Source organism: Neomonachus schauinslandi, chromosome 3 (assembly GCF_002201575.2).
Source record: "Neomonachus schauinslandi chromosome 3, ASM220157v2, whole genome shotgun sequence".
Lineage (NCBI taxonomy): Eukaryota > Metazoa > Chordata > Mammalia > Carnivora > Phocidae > Neomonachus > Neomonachus schauinslandi.
Genome location: NC_058405.1, coordinates 189,686,224 through 189,699,382, shown reverse-complemented (window position 1 = coordinate 189,699,382; position 13,159 = coordinate 189,686,224). Strand labels below are relative to the sequence as shown.

Sequence of the window (13,159 nt, the reverse complement as noted above, 5' to 3'; positions counted from 1 at the left end):
TCTACTTCCCTTTCCTCTCTCTTGACCGACAAGACTATCTGAGATGGAAATGTGTGTCAGGGACTTGTAGACTTCAGACCATAGTCTTATTCTTTTGGTGGCTGTTTAGAAACTTGTTCCTGGAAAAAATTTAATATAATAATAAAAGCTAACATCAACCAATTGTAGATGACTTTGACTTTTCTAATCAGCGAGGAAGTAAAACATACCACATATATAAGCCCCCTGGCTTTCCACGGTTGCTTTATGGACTACACGCTGCTCTAGATAAACCGTTCCTTCTGGTCATCTCACTTTCTATGCCGCCTGCAGCGCAGAGCATAGCAGGGCGAAGGACAGGAGAGCAAGTGCACCCCTCATCTGTCACCGTTTCTCTTCCAGCCTTCTGTGGCCATGCAGGAAAAACTCCCTTCACAGGCTCTGTGGACATCCACACTTTCTATTGTAATGCAATTCTGTCATTGGGAATATATTCCTAGCATGAATTCTCAAATCCATAGAAGCTCATTGACATCCCTATAGTGAAAAGGACTTTGACCTCTTAAAGGACACCACCGTTTTCCTCTTGGATAGTTTTTTATGTGTTGGATTTGGGTGGGTGGAGCTGTTTTTATACATAGCATAACAGGATAAGGAGAGTTGAAAATTAACACATTAGAATAAAAAGTCCACAGATGGTGTATCAACTTCATCTGAAGTCAGGTCTCACGGATGGTCAATTTTCTTTGCTGCGGAGACTTTTTTCAACACCCCTTACTGTGCAGACCATGTGCATCATGGTGACCTCATGTGCCCCTGACCTGGGCAGTCAGAACACCTAAAGCTGGGGCCGGGGGATGTCAATCTTACACACAGTAACACTGCGGAGCGCTGCTCTCAGAGAGAACGAAATACAGAAGACATTCACAAACTAGTATTTTCTAAAAGAGTGTAAGTAACATACAAGAATGAAAGCCTTATCAAAGCCAGTGATTCCAGTAGTACCCTGTGATTAGTCAGAATGCCTCCAACCACCCTGCTGTTGCTATCAAAGCACCAGCGCCCTTCACACTGACCATGCAAGCAAACATCAACCGCTATCTTGTTCGATTAATGATGTTAGATCATTTTTATACTGTCAAAAGATCACATCCAAGGGTAGGAAAGACGGGAAGCAAAATAAGAAAGGCCAAATCAAACCTTTGAAGTGCAATATTTGATGCACTCAACTTAGTTCGAAAACAGAATGAAAATGGAAAAGAAAAACAAAATCCGGAATGTATTTCTGAGTATTGCTAACAATGTACTCATTCATTCCACCAGGGCTGGCCCTTAAGTACAGTTTACTGTCAGTTTAAAATAAGAAGGCTAAAAATCTGGAAATACACTGTGCAGACATTTACTTAGACTTAGAGAACAGAAGAGCTGCTAGAACGGAGTCACTGTGAAGTGCCGTGGGAGATTCTGTGAAGAGCACTTCCTGAATCTAGTTACGTGCCTCTGTGCCTCGCGTTCTCCACGGGGGATCTATTGCTCGCCAGTGGCTGAGGCCAAGACCGGGATGGAATGCCTGGCTCCTCCGTGGCCAGCAGCTCCTGTCTAAAGCGGTGAACTGCAGCCCTTCCAGGAGGCTCGGGGGGGCGAGCGTGCGGTGCAGAAATATGGCACTATTCATTACCGTCTTCAAGGTAAAAACTACATTTTAACAAAAAGTTGCTAAATAATTTTCAAAGGCAGTGGAATGAATGAAGCACAAAATGCTTTCAGAAAAAGTCCTAAGACATGAAGCAGTGCGTAATCTGCTATATCACTTCAGTGCAGAGGCACTTTATTGCTCATTTCTGGTGAGATTCGATTTCTCTCCTTTTTGGTGTCATTTAAATGTACAGGTTTTCAGATGCACAGGTTTTTCTGAGCAAAAGGTACAGATAGATGTAAGAAGGGAAGTTCCAAATTGAAATCTAAAGATTTCGTTTTTGGTACCAGAACCGAGGTCTTTGTAAAACAGCACTTTTTGGCAAAAGAGCCAGATTGCACATTTAATTTGAATGGATGCAGATTAAAAAATAATGGATTTTTCATTAGAGAAAATGACTTTGACTTTAATCTTTGAAAGGAAATGTAGAAGTTTTGGGAATTCTTGATTTGATTTGAGTTCCATGAAAGCAAGACACTCTAGTCCCGTCTTGGTACCCACAGCTGTTAGCACAGCGTGTGACAGACAGCTGGTGCTCGAAAACCGTGCGGTGAGTGAGTGTATTCAAGCATGGAGCCTGACCCTGAGGATCAGAGACACACCCAAGGGGCTCTTCAAGAAGAACGCTCACTCTGGTAGGTACACCTGCCCTCCGGCCTGCGGCACCCCCCCAGGGCGTCTGGTGGACAGCATGTGTGTCTTTCTAGACAAAGACAGACTTGGCTTTTTGGACAAACACACCCATGAGATTAGTGGAAACACCATAGATTATTCCCCATCACACAGCACTATTAGGATCATGCCTCAACATCTATCTGACCATCTCACCCAGGCGTAAGGACCCCCATACTCCAAGTCAGGCTGCGACTGTCAGCACGAGGGTGGAAGAGGAAAAGAACAGAAAACAGTTGCCAAAATCCATTACAAAGCGAACCCAAACATCAGAAAACATAAAGCAAAACCCAGGTAATCTTGAAATCGTGACAAAATTACATTTTTACATGACTTCCAGGACCTCACGTGTATTTACAAAAGGAATCACATTAGAATGACAGCCATCATAAAATCCAGTAACATTAAATAAAATTTGCATGGCAAATGTTACTATAATTCATGAAATCTGAAGCAGTTTGAGCAATCTTAGTTCCTCCTCTATAAGATACATTCTATTCATGTTAGGCAAAATGTGAACACATACATCACTATCAATTTTTAAATAAGAAAAATTAAAATCTTATGATATCTAAAATCTAGGTTTACTGAGAAGAATGCCCATGCAAACACCAGGAAAGTAAAATTTCCCCCCATTTTTAAGGGTTTACTATCACTGCCAGTTGAATGGAGAAGGCCTGTATTTTGAGAATGTCAAGAAATAAAAGATATGACCTTTGAACTTTACAAGCTAAAGATTTCAGAATATTAACATATATCAAAGCAGAACACACTGACCCTGCACAGGGGGCGGGTGAAAGGAGGTTCCTCTCTGCAGGGCAGCTGGCCCACCAACGAAAGGAGGCCAGAGCTCCCAGGCCCCTGAGGGCTTGGGGACTGATGCTATCACCTCCTCACTGTTCTGTGCTTGTCCTGAACCTGTCAAAGTTATGAGGTCTTACTCTTACCTCCAGGATCCAAGTTCTCAAGGTCTGTGATTTTTTTTAAAGCATTGTTTCTTTAGACCAAGTATATCATGGGAAAGAATAGTGTAGGAAACCACCTGGCTAAACACAAAAATCCTGTCCACTGTTGATTTTCCACTTTCTGCTCCTCTCTTATTTAATGTCCAGATTGTGGGCTTCTTCTATAAAATTTTATACCTTAAAACAAATATGCTGGAAATCTTGGCAGAGAATGGTGACTAGCAAAGAAATTTAACTCATGCCTGGGTAAAATCATTGAAAATGATATGAATGCTATAAACAATGATTTTAATAGTTTAAACTCTTTAGGGTCAGGAATCTTTCTGAGATATCTTAGGAAAGGGACAAATTCTTTTCCCAGAAAAATCCAAGTACACACAAAATCTTGAATACAATTTCAGGAGGATCACAGATCTGAAAATGGATACTGTGATAGATTTGGATTCTGTGTCCAATTTCTCTGCTGTTCTCTCTTGAGCCTGCATTAATCAGATTTTGTTCTCACCATTTCCACCAAAAGTTTCCTTGTCAAGGTCACCGACGTCCTCCATGACGCTAAGACCAGTGGTTGGCCCTTAGTCCTATGCTCCCTTGACACCTCCCCTCCTCCTGAAACAAGTATCTTCTCTTGGTTTCAAGGACTCAGCCTTCTCCTGCACCTGCTCAACATCTGTCATTTCTGTGTCTCTGCCACAGATTCTGCAAACTGAGTTTTGCATTTATAATGCTTTGGTTAAATGTTACTTCCTCTAGCTTGACTCTTGTCAGAGACAAGATCTTTGAGGAAGTTATAACTGTATGGCTAAGGGGAAAGTTTCAGAGAGCAAGGAAGCTCTTCAACTGACTTCACATCTGAACTGTTACTTTCTGGCAAAATCACTATGATCTGCTTTGGGCACTGCTAGGACCATGACAACGATTGCTCGACAGAATGACAATGTGGTACCTTTACACTTACTGTTGTGAACAGCCAGATGAAACGCACATTCACGGTGCATATAGGAAGTCTAGATTTGTCTAATTTAATTGTCATGGTGATCAAAAACAAGCCTTCTGCTCTATACAGTTCTTGAGCGAAACGGATGGCTGCACTGAGACCTACTTCCTACCAGCAGTGACAGCAATTGTGACCTGGTCATAAATAAAACTGACAAGCTCAGAGTAATGTACTGACTTAAAGAGCGAAGCAAAACACAGTTTCTCTACTTCACTTCCCAAGGCATGCAATGTTTTCAAGTCTCATTATGGAGATTTGGGGAATATTTAAGGAAAAATACGTATTTGTCTTTATCAACCATCAAGCTGTCAGTGATGAAGAGATTTCATCACAGCTGACCAAAGGTAAGACTCCTGAGGGTGAGCAGTCCTGGGGCTCATGGATCCAGCCTGTGCCAATTTCCCACCAGGCAGCCTACAGCAGCTTTCAAGGAGCTACGCAGAAATAGCACTGAAGAACAGTTACTTTACCTGAGATGTAAATCTGACTGGGAGCACGTACGCCAATAGCCCCCTTCATCACAGCAGCATCGCCAAGACAACTTAATCAAGGCGTGGCAGTGCCGTGATGTGGAGAAATATACAAACATTATGATGTCCACTCCTGGGAGAGATACACAACAGAGGGCGCTGTGCTTATCAATAATCTCTCTGCAACACAAGGAAACGCCCCACCTTTGATTAGATTTCAAATGAGCCGCTTCTCCGTTAGACTCTGGGGTAATGAATAGGAAATCTGAACACAGGGATACAGCACAAAGATGGCCAACCGTAAACCATGCAAACCAAATCATTCTGGTTACTGACCCTCAGACTTCCACGACTACCCACTGACATGCGCTCATCTTCATCAGAAGCCTAGTAAAAGAAAGGATGAAAACAACCATGAAGCATAATATAAAGAAACCCATGTCCAGCTTTCAGAGAGATGCAGCCGATCTGACACCACAGCAGGGGGGCAGATCAGGCGCCTCTGGAAACCTCAGTGGACCTGAGCCTAGTCTTCCCCAAATGGGCCTTATGTGTGCACCTCTGTTTACAGAGGGCTGTTTTTAGGATGTTACCACTTTAAGTTAATTTCACTGAAGTGGTGTTATTTACTTTGGGGGTAATCTACAAACACAGAGCCTCAATGCATATCACTCTGCAAATTATTTGTGGGTACTAGATAGCGAAAGAGCATTAAAACTGTCATGAATATATATTAATACTCAGAAATTTCCCATTCTCCCCTCACAAATTTAGGTCAAAATGCTAGAAGTCGAGTCCACAATCTTTGTTCAGATAATAGTATCAATAGTAGTTTCTTTCATAAGCATCGCTAAGACATATCTCATTCATGTATTTCAGCTACTACAACTATAAATTAGACTTCAATCAAAGCGAACACAGTACTAACCGATGTGTTTCTTCTGGATCTACGCGAATAGCGCTCACTGTCTTCCTACCAAAGCAATGGAAGAAACGGTATTAAAGGTCAGATACAGACAAAATAGAAGCCTTAGTCTGGTTGTGACACAATACAGTATTTCTGATACAAATGTCAAATAAATATTTTCTTTGATGCCATTAAAAAGGCTTCAATTAAACCACTGAGGAAGAATGTTTTCTTTGGGGAGCATGTAAGCACACAAGCAGTTGGCATATTTCATTTTGGCTTTGAAAGTATGTTGGGGGAAAAGATGGGCCTTTGTTTGTTCCTAATCCCTACAACGTGGTCCATTTTAACCAGCCTACCTTTCCACCTACATTCAGAACCTTATTCTCTTTCCTTTGGGAATCAGAAGATAAATCATTTCCATAAAAGCTCCAATAAGGATGTCACCCAATCTACTATATTTTGTGCATTCTGAGATGCACACAGTTTTTCATATTTGGATATCTCTGAAGTGGGGGTATATCTTACCATCAAAGTCATTCACATTAAAATTAGCAGCGTTTTTTTCTTTCTCAGTGGTATAGAAAACAATGAGGCATCTTTTAACTGGGTCTTAAGATTTGATAAAAATACATCCGCCATAGAAGCTTAAAACAATGGTTTACACATTCTGAAGGCTGAAGTTAATCATTTCTTTCAATAGAGGAAGTGTATACTGTTCATATTTCAGGAACTATTCTCTTTCCCGTTCTACACAGGTGTCTAAGATATTAGGAGGCAGTTTTTACATTTCCTTGGATTATTTATGCATAAGAGACATCGAATATGACATTTCCACACTGGCCAGGTTCTCAGTTGCTAAAAGTATGTGATGATGTTCATGAGGCCATTCAGTAAGTGTCAAGGACAGGAAGAGGAGGGAGGAACTCATGTGGACAAATTAAGGAGAGGAGTGGGTCCACGTTCTCTTGGGGCCAGTGGACAGCAAGGGAATGCTCCCCCTTCTGGAGCCTCATGCCTGGGGTACCATCTCCTCCTGAGTGTGCTAATGGAGAGCCCTTGGCCTGAGGAGACAGGGCGGGGTGGCACTGGAGGCCACAAGCTGCTAGCCTGGAGACTCCAGGAGTCAGCAGCTACTGACCAGACCAGACAAAAACGCCAGCCAGGACCAGTTCTAACCCAGCTTCATACAGATATAAACAATCCGGCCAGATGCAGAAGTCCCTGGAAGAAAATCTCTCAGTATTAAATTATGGTACAGTAGGAATCTATCAATATAATTAAACTTCCTAAGAATCAAATTACAAACCATTTCAGTTTCTTAAAATTGTATTCAAGGCCTACCATCCACTGCTCGATGTCACCCCATTTTGTATCCAGCCCATAATATTTCTATAGACAGAAGGGAAAGAAAATTAGGCAAGACGTGAAACAGTAACCATGTAAGAAACTGTTCTGACATGCATTTCCAGACTGTTGCCCAAGCCACACGGGGAAGGGAGCATGCCGAGGCACAGCAGTAAATACCACATTCAGGGGAGCCCACACAGAGAGACCTCCTCATCCCACCGCCTCCCAGGCAAGCCCACGGGGCCAGGGTGGAGCGGAGCACTGCGGAGCGGAGCTGAAACTTGCCGGTGCAACCCCTGTATGAGGCTGTTCAAGACTGCAGAACCAAGGTACTCGAGCTGCTACAGCAGTGAGAAAGCCCAGGGGACAGGGACAGAGTGCGTGATGACCCCTAGGTCTCTAGTGCCCTTGCTCCAGCTATCTGATATCTACACTAAACTTAGGCCCATGATAATTTATGTTCTTTGGATGTCTTCATGGCATGTCACTGATGGAAACCATGACTGAGTGGCTAAGAAGGGGCTTGGAACAGAAAAAAAAAATTTATGGTAGCAGGTTATATTTGACCTTTTCTTTAGCGACTGCCTCCATGTTTTTACCTTGCTTGTCTCAGCCCCGGTGGTCCAAGTTAAAATTAGAAAAGCAGATTCAGAAAGGCTACTGCCCTTACTAATATAGTCATTCCCAAGATAGGCGGGAGCCCAAGTCTAGTCTCCAATAATGGGGTTTTGCATTTCTCCTCACTTTTCCCACAATTCCAATAGAAAAAGCAAGGAATAACCAACCAAACCTCCGTATCATCTAATATAGATGTGGTTTTCCTCTTTATACATTAAAACTTCATAATCAGAAAAAATATTAGATGCTAGAAGTCCAAGACACGTTTTGAAATTGTTTTCTAATTGCCAAAAGATGCTGCTATGTTTGGCTTAGTTTCAGTTTATTTTGAAGGGTGGCCAGATTTTAAATATAATGGCTCCCCGACAGTCTTGCCCCTTTCTCTTAGAGAGGGCACTAAGTAGGAAAGTGGAAGAGAAAAAAACAAGGGAGAATTTAACCATGCTTTCAAATTTCAACCAATACAGAAATGTAATATATCAAAACTACATGCGCCTAGTTTTTCTGTAAGTCACTCTCCTAACTTCGAGTGAAGTGAAATGCAACAGCTTAAAGCCATTTTGCATTCAGCTAATGTTGGCCCTGCTCTCATAGCCAAATTCCAGGTTTCTCACCTGTAAAATGTGACACCATCAGCCCTCTTCAGCTCATGGCTTGATTACAAAGATAGAAAGAAGACAGTTTTTTGTTTTTTTTTTAAAGGGGGCCTATATAAAGGCACAAAAAATATTTCAATTCCAACAGAAGTCTGTATGATCTGTTCTTCTATTTTCATATTTCCCTTTTTTGCCAATTCTATACTTACATCAAATACTGCACACCATCTCTTGCTCTTTTTGTGATAAAAATAAGAACCAGCATTCAAAATCTTCCATCTAGCTCATGGTGACCTTACACATCCCTGCTATGCCTGTAGCTACGGTTCCCCGTCATTTCAGGGAGGGAGAGCACCTCCCCGCCCCCAGCAGAAAGTGCAATTAACTGGAAGTTCTGATGTTAGTGAGCAGGCTAGCACAGCCAAGTGCGGAAAGCATACAATGTTTCAAATGTAAACGACTATGATTAGCCAGTGAGTCATGCAGAGGAAGCAAGAACCAGACTTAAAACACAAAAGGTGCTTGACTTTCAGAAATAGCTTTGGTTCAGTAGAAGAGAAACCATCACACAGAACAGCCAAGTGGACCGAGAGAGACGTTTACTGCCTCCTCTTTCTTTTCTCAAATCTTAATGATAAGGAATGCCTTCCCTTCCCTTGGCACATCTTTGTTATAAAAATGTGTATCTGCTTTTCTACTGTGGACTTCCTGAGCTCCGTTCTAGAGTTACTTTGTATACCAGTTAACATTCTGAGGAAGGTCTAACATTGTATCCCTGGTGAGTTACTAAACAGAAAAATAATAGTGCTTTGGAACCAGAAAGGAATGAGCCAAAGTGTTAATTACTAGGCCGGTCTCTTTCCTAGGTTTTGGACAGTTTGTTACAGGGAGGGTTCCCCAGCCTTGCCAGCTTTGCCTCTTGTTAAATTCTTCCCGCCACTCTGTAAGTATGTTTGGATCTAGCTTCAACATGCATTCCAATACCAGACCCTACAAAAACTAATAAAGTACAAATAGATTCTGGCACCCATTTATCTGATTTCTCCACACTCTTCTAGACAGTAGTTATGCGGACTGGGGGTGGGGGACAGGAAGCAAAAGCAATCCAGTATTGTAGCCAGTGAAGGAATCCACGGCCTGAATTTTAAATTTACTGACCGTGTATTTAAAAGGACCTGCTTATTCTAACCTCTGAAACGGTCATCTTATTTTGATTTTCTTAGTTGCTCTAAAAGAAAAAAAAAATACAGTTCTTCTTTATAAACAGATTTATAAAAAGCAACTATGATAGATGTCAGAAGTAACAAACTACATTCAGGTTTGGGAAAGAATCACTGTAGACATACTCTATAAATTCTCAGGGAACCAACCACTCCCTCCATCATTGTCTCCGAATCACAAACCACTGATCTAGTTGTTTCTGACCTTAATTTGTGTGCCTGGCCTGCTAGTGTATTTCTCTCTAAATCTCAGCTGCTTCTAAGTGCCTAGGAAATAGACATGCATGTTACCACCATGAATGTTTAGGGATAGAGGGCATGTTTATTTTAAGCTATTGGATTTTACTGTTGTGTCATTTTCTTTTTTAATCAGATTTTTAAATCAGTATATAATAATCTCTCAATGTGTCACAATCTGCACTGAGATTTTAAAATTTTTCTAATAAAATCATATGGAAGAATAATCTTTCTCTCTAAATATCTGACTTCAAAGGTTTCCCCAATTCTGAAGTGTGATTTTATCTTATCTTAGAATTTGTTTGTTTTTCCCCAAAGAAACAATTTTCTAATTCCTTGAGAAAAGCAGAGATGAGGAAAACATTCTGTCGACAGAGGCGCGTCTGATGGTTGCTTTTTTCTGGGGTGAAAGTAAAGATGACTTCAGCATTCTTGATCAAACCAATTTGTAAACAAAGCAGTAAAAAATTCTACGTATTTTCAATGAAAGGCATTATTTCTGAAAGGTGACCAGGCCCTTGGCAAGGAAAAAAAAAAACAACGAGTGCATGCAAATTAGAAAACAAAGAACAAAGAGCCTACCTTTTGGACCTGATAGATCTACAGAGAAGGGCAAAAGAAACAGGAAAAGAAATACGAAATCTAATTACAGAAGTAGTTACATCAGAAAGATAGGTTCTCTAAGTCCCTGGAAATGTGAAGAAAAGCCATACTGGAAAAAAACCCAACACTGAATACTAGTAGAACACGAAAAATGTTTGAAGTCTCATTGAAAGAATTATTAATTTCCTAACTCATTTTACATTTTATTTTAGATACAATGGTGAAACCTGGGCGCACACGCATGGGGTCCCTGCAAGAATCCTGGTATGATTCCAGTGCACAGGTCCATGTAACCCATTAAAAGCACTTCATCTTCAATTCGAAATTTCTTTGCACAGTGATAAAAGTTCAACTAGAAAGTAAAGAAACAGAATTGGAAAGTCAACCGGTCAAGTTCACAAATAGGGAAGGAAGAGGCTTTCTTGTTCTGATTCATGCAGGTACAAACAATGCCAGGAAAATGACAGGTAAAGAAAAAGCGATCACTAGAATAGAATTGAAATATGTTTTTTAAAAAGCGGATTATCGCACACGGACATACTCATTTGCTTCAGATGTTTCTCCTAATTGTATAGTAATCACTAGGTAAGACTGAGATTTCAGACTCATTCATAGAACAAAACATTTGCTGAGTCAGGCTTTATTAAAGGCACTGTCAACGCTTGGCATTTCTAGTCTTACATGGGTGAGCATATTCAACGTTATGACCATATGACACATAGTACTCTCCATGAAAATGTTTATCAAGTCAATAGCCATGAAAGAGATGCATCCTGTTCATCATATTGGCTGGTCATCTATTACCATTTCGTTTCTGTTAGTGGAGGTCCTCATGTGAAGTAAAAGGTTCACTTGGAGGTCCCAAAGAGTATCTACATATTCTTCTTCCCTAATGAATCCATTCAAAAGGAGCTCATAATCCTTTTAAACAGCCCCACAGCACAGCAAACGTAGGTCATAGTTGGGTCTCAATCTGCACAGAGAAGAACCACGATGGAGAGCGCTAGGGGCCGCCATGGGAGGGCTGGGCGGGCCTGGGTGGTCCGGGTAAATCCACAGCCAGCTCACAGGCCCCGTGTCCTCAGGGTCTGTGGGCCTCGAGGTCAGATCTACACTCCAGCATGGTATCTGCTTGCTCACCTCACCTCTCTGTGTAGTCTCCATGCCCGACGTGGGGTATCCCAGGCACTAGTGTGGCCCCAACCACAACCCACCTCCAAAACCCCCAACCTTCGTCACCGGCTTCCTGCTTCCTGGCCCCCAAGGACAGTCGCCCCTCCTCCGCCAAGGATTCAAGGTTCTGTCCACTGCCCCCGGATCTGAGCTCCCTCTCCAGGAAAGCCTCGCCCCTGCTCAGAAACACCTGTGTAGAGGTGGATGGCTTGCCACCAGATGAAAACAGAGATGGTGTTTCTCAATTTTTTCACACCAAGATATCAACACTACTAGTTAAACACTGGCCTTCCAAAGCATATTCATTTCCACTTAATCAACAACTTAAAATGCCAATGCACGGGGCTATCAGATTGTATAACCTCAAATTGCGTTAGCTAGTTCTAATAAAAGCCAGGCCCAGAGATGTGATATGCAAAGGGCGGGCTGAGAGAAGTGTCTGTACACCTTCCTAAATCCTTAGACCCTGCTAGCTTGTCTCGCTTCCCCCTCCAGAGGTACACACAAATGCTCACGTGTGCACGTGCCCGCACACAGGTACAGTGCCCCCCTCCGGACTTGGCTCACATCAAGAAAGAGCTAGATGAACAGCTACAGCTTCTGTGTTCTTGCTAACAAAGCTGCCTATTCTGTGTTTATGATACTGTGCTTCCAGGTCCACACCAATGAAAAAACTGGTTTCCTGGGGTATGCTTCTACTTGTAAAATGACCGGGATTATGTGCATCTTCTCTTTTCCCCTCTGCTGTGGGTGCCAGCCAGCTCCCAGACAACCAGAATCCCATAGAGTCTGCCCTGGGTTTTTCTTGTTAATTACATATTTGTAGTTAGAGGTAGAGAGCATACTAGGAAGACCACACTTTGCAGCTGTCAGGCCTACATGTGAATCATGGCTTGCCCATCTTCTTAGCTGTGGGGATAACTGTCCACTTTCCTCACCTGTAAGTAAAACTCGGGCAGAGCGCCCCACAGACTGTAGGTGACAGCACCCAGGTGTAGTGCTGCCCCGGACCAGGGGCCCTAGGATGTCCCCACGGTTCCCCTCTGCCCCACCTCAGCTCTCTTCGACTAGCAATAAAATATACATCTATTTTAATTTAAATCTTTCAAATCCCCCCCTTTTTTTTGAAGCAACAGATAAACTTTAAATAGCTTATGCTTTCATATTTCAAAGACCTTGAATTCCTGCTAGTACAATCATCATTTGGATGGTTCAGTGCTGCTGTGGAGCCAACCAGATCAGTATAAACTGCAGGACAGACTGGGGCAGGGTATGGGGGGCTCCCTCCACGCTTCACCCCTTCCTTGACCTGGCTCTCCTTGTGTTCTGCCTTATCCCACAGGCCACTCCTTCACTCAGTGTCCCAACAGGCTGTGTGGACCAGGGTTAGTTTCTCTGCTGACTCCCTGACACATACAGATTGTCACTGTGCACACTAATAAATCACGCCACGGGAGCTGGTCATCAGGCATGTGACTGACCCCAAATAAGAGTCTGAGGTCAGCAGAGAAGGAACTGTAGAGGCGCCTTCGCTAACTCACTGCCAGTCTGTGGGATCACCCAGGGAGGAGGGTGAGATTACACAGGGAGCAGGGTGAGCACAGGTAAATTGTCTGTGGGATCACACAAGGAGGAGGGTGAGATCACCCAGGGAGGAGGGTGAGATCACCCAGGGA

At 42.6% G+C, this 13,159-nt stretch overlaps 1 protein-coding gene across 1 annotated transcript in view; it reads right to left on the bottom strand.

Moving 5' to 3' along the window:
- Positions 1–13,159, bottom strand: part of LOC110570949 (leucine-rich repeat flightless-interacting protein 2) — a 149,171-nt gene that overhangs the window by 47,555 nt on the left and 88,457 nt on the right. Inside the window, exons 3-7 of the mRNA XM_044913631.1 lie at positions 10,290–10,307; positions 7,031–7,078; positions 5,708–5,752; positions 5,116–5,166; positions 2,504–2,542 (exon numbers count right to left, since the gene is read on the bottom strand). Coding sequence (XP_044769566.1) covers positions 2,504–2,542; positions 5,116–5,166; positions 5,708–5,752; positions 7,031–7,078; positions 10,290–10,307 — 201 coding nt within the window. The remainder of the gene's footprint in view (positions 1–2,503; positions 2,543–5,115; positions 5,167–5,707; positions 5,753–7,030; positions 7,079–10,289; positions 10,308–13,159) is intronic.